This window comes from Sprattus sprattus (assembly GCF_963457725.1).
Source record: "Sprattus sprattus genome assembly, chromosome: 19".
NCBI lineage: Eukaryota > Metazoa > Chordata > Actinopteri > Clupeiformes > Clupeidae > Sprattus > Sprattus sprattus.
In genome coordinates, this window is record NC_137917.1 from 26,437,359 (window position 1) to 26,444,858 (window position 7,500).

General features: G+C 45.1%; 1 protein-coding gene across 1 annotated transcript in view; it reads right to left on the bottom strand.

The window, feature by feature from the left end:
- Positions 1-1,184: 1,184 nt before the first annotated feature.
- The window catches only part of rnf144b (ring finger protein 144B), a gene marked incomplete at its 5' end in the record, with an annotated part of 10,957 nt that continues 4,641 nt past the window's right edge, over positions 1,185-7,500 (bottom strand). Inside the window, 4 exons of the mRNA XM_080858123.1 lie at positions 1,185-1,937; positions 5,393-5,482; positions 5,902-6,034; positions 6,548-6,755. Coding sequence (XP_080714249.1) covers positions 1,770-1,937; positions 5,393-5,482; positions 5,902-6,034; positions 6,548-6,755 — 599 coding nt within the window. The 3' untranslated portion in view covers positions 1,185-1,769. The remainder of the gene's footprint in view (positions 1,938-5,392; positions 5,483-5,901; positions 6,035-6,547; positions 6,756-7,500) is intronic.

The window sequence follows — 7,500 nt, forward strand, 5'->3', positions numbered from 1 at the left end:
CTGGTCAATAACATTCAATTAAATAAAATGTATTTGTATAGCACCATAACAATAAAATGGTCTCAAGGCGCTTAACAGAGCCCAGAGGCCGAAACCCCCTCTGAAGCAAGCCCAAAGGTGACTGGGGCAAGGGAAAAACTCCCTGTTAACAGGAAGAAACCTTGAGCAGAACCTTGGCTCCTTAGGGGGCGAGGGACCATCTGCTTGGAGTTGGCCGGGTAGAGAGGTAGGTGTTTTGGTGGGGAAGGGTAGGTGTAGGCAGAGGGTTTCTGCAAGGAGATCATTAGGAGGAGAGAGACTACAGCAGCATTCCTCCGCGGAGACAGTCTAGACTAGGAGAAGAAGAAAAGTGACCCAGACCAAATGAATGGGAAGAAAGCCTAATAAATGATATGTACTTAATGGTTATGGTGATAAGGAACAATATTTTCACAGCCATTGGCATTTGTGGGCACGACAATTTGGAGAGAGATCATTTGGTAAGTAAACGTTCATTTGATAAACAGATAAAGGGATACATTTTGGTAAACAATGAACAGTAGGTAATATGGCCACTTTATCAATATTATTGTCTTACCATAAAATGATATAGAAGGAGAGGAAGAGGAAGATGAAGACACTGCCCAGCATGGTGTATGGAAATATTGAGTTTATGTTTAGTTTAGTTGAGCTATATATATTATGTTTTGTTATGGTTGGCTTATATGGTGCATGGAAGTTTTAGTTATACAAGGATAGCAAGGATGGCAGGACACAGCAGCAGGGCATTGCTGATTACCTCCGCCAAGGAGGTTATGTTTTTGCCCCTGTATGTTTGTTTGTTTGTTTGTTTGTTTGTCAGCAGGATTACGCAGAAACGCATGGACCGATTTCCTTCAAACTTTGTGGGGAGATTGGGTAATATAATGGCAATAATTGATTAGATTTTCAGATGTCAAGGTCAAAGGTCAAGGTCACAAGGCGGAGTTTGCATTCTCTGAATGCTCCCATTCTTGTTATAACTGTTATGGAGTGCCATAAGAATAACACACATTAAGTTCATGTTCATGGTTTTAAATGCTTATTTTAATTATAATGATATTTTACAAAATATCTGTGGCAGAATTATTAACAAAATGTAAAAATAACTCAAAACCCACACATGTCCACGCATATGAACACACATGTACAGTATATATGCAGTCATACACATACACCAGCAAGCCCTTGGCTCTGGAACAACAGATGGGAACAGGTGAAGATGCAATAGGCAGCTTTTCGCTTAGCTAATATGTTTCACAATAAATGACTAGCATAGACCATCTCTTTAGATTACCTGACAGGTTGCGAATGTGTGCAAATGCCTGATATTGCCTTTATACCTGAATTTTAGGCTTCTTAAATCTCTCCTTTTTACTACTACTATTTGAACAGTAGCCTGCCTACTTTGCAATGCTGCCTATTGTAACTCTAAAATGATGCCCTATCGTGTCCATTCACAACATATGTACATTTTTTATTTTTTTTTGCACCCTGCATGACATTAATGCTTCACATTGTTTTAAGGGACAATTCTACCATGTTTATGGTCCAAAGCCATGGCTGTTTATCTTATAAACAACACATAATTTGCATAAATCAATGGAAGGCAACACAAAAACCTGACCACCGAAGACCAGGCACTGTAGAGTGAGGCACTTGTGCACCTTTAACAAGACTGTTTTTTTTTTCCTTTTTACTCTCCCATGAGAGTTGGCACATGAAAGTGATCGGTGTGTGTGTGTGACAGACTAGTCGTCAGCAGGAGCGCTTTTTGGACTCCTTTTCGTCTTCTTCTTTTTCCGGTTCTTTCCGTGACAGGGCTTGAAGATGCAACACAAGATGCACGGGGACGCCAGTAGCAGGAAGGGAAAGGTGACCATCATGGTGATGCTGACCCCCACCAGCACGGCCACCACCTGTGGAACAGAGAAGGAATGATGACGTCATCCTCTAGCTCTTATGCATTCTCCTCATCCATGCCACTCCACCAGATCAGTGGTCCACTCTAATGCATACTCCTCACCCATGCCACTCCACCAGATCAGTGGTCCACTCTAATGCATACTCCTCACCCATGCCACTCCACCAGATCAGTGGTCCACTCTAATGCATACTCCTCACCCATGCCACTCCACCAGATCAGTGGTCCACTCTAATGCATACTCCTCACCCATGCCACTCCACCAGATCAGTGGTCCACTCTAATGCATACTCCTCACCCATGCCACTCCACCAGATCAGTGGTCCACTCTAATGCATACTCCTCACCCATGCCACTCCACCAGATCAGTGGTCCACTCTAATGCATACTCCTCACCCATGCCACTCCACCAGATCAGTGGTCCACTCTAATGCATACTCCTCACCCATGCCACTCCACCAGATCAGTGGTCCACTCTAATGCATACTCCTCACCCATGCCACTCCACCAGATCAGTGGTCCACTCTAATGCATACTCCTCACCCATGCCACTCCACCAGATCAGTGGTCCACTCTAATGCATACTCCTCACCCATGCCACTCCACCAGATCAGTGGTCCACTCTAATGCATACTCCTCACCCATGCCACTCCACCAGATCAGTGGTCCACTCTAATGCATACTCCTCACCCATGCCACTCCACCAGATCAGTGGTCCACTCTAATGCATACTCCTCACCCATGCCACTCCACCAGATCAGTGGTCCACTCTAATGCATACTCCTCACCCATGCCACTCCACCAGATCAGTGGTCCACTCTAATGCATACTCCTCACCAATGCCACTCCACCAGATCAGTGGTCCACTCTAATGCATACTCCTCACCCATGCCACTCCACCAGATCAGTGGTCCACTCTAATGCATACTCCTCACCCATGCCACTCCACCAGATCAGTGGTCCACTCTAATGCATACTCCTCACCCATGCCACTCCACCAGATCAGTGGTCCACTCTAATGCATACTCCTCACCCATGCCACTCCACCAGATCAGTGGTCCACTCTAATGCATACTCCTTACCCATGCCACTCCACCAGATCAGTGGTCCACTCTAATGCATACTCCTCACCCATGCCACTCCACCAGATCAGTGGTCCACTCTAATGCATACTCCTCACCCATGCCACTCCACCAGATCAGTGGTCCACTCTAATGCATACTCCTCACCCATGCCACTCCACCAGATCAGTGGTCCACTCTAATGCATACTCCTCACCCATGCCACTCCACCAGATCAGTGGTCCACTCTAATGCATACTCCTCACCCATGCCACTCCACCAGATCAGTGGTCCACTCTAATGCATACTCCTCACCCATGCCACTCCACCAGATCAGTGGTCCACTTAAACAGAGGTGATAATTGCTGCAAAAGCCTGCTGTTTCTTGGCATATGTATATTCTGGCAGCTCTTTCTGGAGAAAGTGCTGTTAGAATTTTAAAAGACCTGTGATCATTCATATGCAAATCCATTTCAGTACACTAGAGGGTGCTGCAGGCAAACATACTGTCCTCTTCGTGGTTGCTACACAGTATGTGTGTATATAAACTGCACTGAGATTCACTACTGAGTGAGAAGATCATTTCCATTCGTTAACCAAACACACAGAGACTTTTCAGAGGAGTGTTCAACAAGAAAACACCTTTCCTGCCTTCACATTCAGAGTTGCTAAAAGATGATTGATGCCTTTCCTTCTCGTCTCCTCTCTAGTTTGATGCACGATACGTTGTCTTTACAAAATAATGGCAAGAACTTTAAAATGGTGGGTAGTCATGGCTTACTGTGACTACTCCTTACTCACTGCTTTTTCATCCTTTTCCGTTTCTTTTCTTTCTTTATTTCATATTTTAGTATTAGGCCTATTAGGGGGGGGGGAGTATGGTTGAGTATTATATATGTTATGTTGTCTTACTTGTGTATATGTGTAACTGTTTCTTGTACGAATTATAAAATACAATAAAAAATTGATCACAAAAAAAAAAAATGGTGGGTGGGACATGTGCAGGCCCAGCCTCTCACGCCGAAGCACTACTGAGGAACCGCTCGAAGGAACTCCTGTCGGTTAAAGGGATTTAACCTGTAGAAAACCCCCTGGTTCTGTTTCTCTGGTTTAAGTTTCCAGTTTCTGTTTCTGTACGAAATTACTAAAGAAACTGACATTTTCTACAGTTTCTTGACAGTTATTGAGGTAAACAGACACAGGTCTATCTCTGTAGGGATCCTTTCCATGTTACCAGACACTAATAATAACATTCTGAGCCTGCCAGCGGTGAAAAAAGCGGTTTACCTAGACGCAGATGCATGCCCCATTGGCAGTTTGGTGGTTGCCGGTTATAGCGTTCCAACTCTATAGACTGATTTTAACCTTAGTAAAAGTCCAAACCCAAAAAGATCCCCCGAAAAAATATGGCCCAGGTTGCAAAATCCCAAAGTTTCCCATCATAAATCATGAAAAAGACTTGAGGCAGGTGTTACAACACAGACTTGAGGCAGGTGTTACAACACAGAGACCTGTAGAGTCATGATTGCAAGCTTCAGAACTGGTATGCAACTCTGAAGGTTAGCAAGCAGTGTTTACCTCAGTCTGGCCTTGACTCATTCGCCTTCCTTATATAAATGTTCTAAAACAAAATGGCATCCTCTCACAATGTTGTGAACGAGTATGTATAAACACATGTGCTAAGTGTGTAAGTATGTAGAAACACATGTTCTTAGTGTGTTAGTATGTAGAAACACATGTGCTTAGTGTGTTAGTATGTAGAAACACATGTGCTTAGTGTGTTAGTATGTAGATACACATGTTCTTAGTGTGTTAGTATGTAGATACACATGTTCTTAGTGTGTTTGTATGTACTATAAACACATGTGCTTAGTGTGTTTGTATGTACTATAAACACACGTGCTTAGTGTGTTAGTATGTAGAAACACATGTGCTTAGTGTGTTAGTATGTAGATACACATGTTCTTAGTGTGTTTGTATGTACTATAAACACACGTGCTTAGTGTGTTAGTATGTAGAAACACATGTGCTTAGTGTGTTAGTATGTAGAAACACATGTGCTTAGTGTGTTAGTATGTAGATACACATGTTCTTAGTGTGTTAGTATGTAGATACACATGTTCTTAGTGTGTTTGTATGTACTATAAACACATGTGCTTAGTGTGTTTGTATGTACTATAAACACACGTGCTTAGTGTGTTAGTATGTAGAAACACATGTGCTTAGTGTGTTAGTATGTAGAAACACATGTGCTTAGTGTGTTAGTATGTAGATACACATGTTCTTAATGTGTAAGTATGTATTAACACATGTGCTTAGTGTGAAAGTATGTATCTTAGGGGTTAACTAACAGTGCGGATGAGCTAATACTCTTGGCCTTCACTCTTACCTGCATTCTGTTCCACACGACAGAGGCCCGTGAGTGGCCCAGCTTGTCTCTGCAGGGGCCTCTGTCATAGTGCCTCAGGAAGATGTCCCCCTATGTTAGACAGGAAGGAAGTATGACCAAGAGTCCACAGTATTCACAACAGATACTGTTGCTTAGCTCCACAAAACACCACCACACAACAACAACAACAGTCAACAACAGTCCTCAACAACAACAGTCAACACACTTTATATCACAATTTAACAGTACACATTCATAGCCAGCAAAAACACGGGAGTTCCTTATCCACAAATTCCTAAAACTTGGATTCAGCAAACAACAAGCTAAAAACTGTACTGATGCGGATAATAATGAATTGCTGCAGCTTTGCTTTGTCTGGTCCAAACTTGGATTCAGCAAATGAATGAGTAAATGATGACTAAATAAACGACTTAAAACTGTACTGATGCCTCAACAGATTCTAAATCACTGCCTTGTCTGGTGGAGTCGGAGAGGGGTGCAGTGCTTACGTCCAGGTTCTGAAGGCAGTACCAGCAGAATGTGTGCTTGCAGTTCTTGCACAGCATCTGGGCGCAGCCCTGGTTGCGCTCGATGAAGACGCCACACATGGGGCACTGCTTGATGGGCGTGTCAGCAGAACATCTGGATGCACACGGAAGAAGAGGAGTGAGTAATCTGGGTTCATTGTAAACAGCTGTATCTGATAAGCATGCAGGATATGAAATGCCTACATGTCATTTTAGAAAGAAAAGTGTCTGACTGACTCATTGTGTCTCACAACAACAGCGGTGTCTGTCTCTTTTCGGTCCACCTCACACACACACACACACCTGTCTACCTCACACACACACACACACACACACACCTGCACACCTCACACACACACATACCTGACTACCTCACACACACACACACACCTGACTACCTAACACACACACACACCTGTACACCTCACACACACACACCTGTACACCTCACATACACACACACCTGTCTACCACACACACACACACCTGACTACCTCACACACACACACCTGTCTATCTCACACACACATACCTGACTACCTCACACACACACACCTGTCTATCTCACACACACACACACCTGACTACCTCACATACACACACACCTGTACACCTCGCATACACACACCTGTCCTCAGAGGAGGCTTGGGTGAGGGGCTGGCTGCTGGAGCAGACGTGCTCGTCCTGCCAGGGCTGACTGCAGCCGCAGCAAAAGATGGCGTGGCAGGCCTGGCAGGGCAGCGGGGTCGGCGTGCCCTCTACCCCGGGCACCACGCTGCACACAGCCTGGCAGTCGATCACCGGGCACCACGCCCTACTGGGATCCAGCTGCACCTCTGAAGAAAGAGGAGAAATCAAAACCAAACCATGAGCCGATGTTGTGACGATGTGATCGTCCCTACAGGTGAATATGCTCTCTGGCTGCCACGCCATTGAGCCGGGCTCTTTGGTGTGGAGGTCAGAGCACATGTTTGGTACTCCGTAGACCTGGGTTCGAGTCCGGGTGGGGTGACCACGCTCTCCCTTCACTACAGATATACTGTCGGCCTGCAGGTATGCAATGGGGATTGTCAGTGTCCTCTTCACAGGACGACTAGCCCGACCCTAAGGCCATCTTGGATAGGGAGCTTGGATGAGATCAGGCATACTGAGGAGAAGTTGCCATCTTGGATAGGGAGCTTGGATGACATCAGGCATACTGAGGAGAAGTTGCCATCTTGGATAGGGAGCTTGGATGAGATCAGGCATACTGAGGAGAAGTTGCCATCTTGGATAGGGAGCTTGGATGAGATCAGGCATACTGAGGAGAAGTTGCCATCTTGGATAGGGAGCTTGGATGAGATCAGGCATACTGAGGAGAAGTTGGCATCTTGGCTAGGGAGCTTGGATGAGATCAGGCATACTGAGGAGAAGTTGCCATCTTGGATAGGGAGCTTGGATGAGATCAGGCATACTGAGGAGAAGTTGCCATCTTGGATAGGGAGCTTGGATGAGATCAGGCATACTGAGGAGAAGTTGCCATCTTGGATAGGGAGCTTGGATGAGATCAGGCATACTGAGGAGAAGTTGGGAGCTTGGATA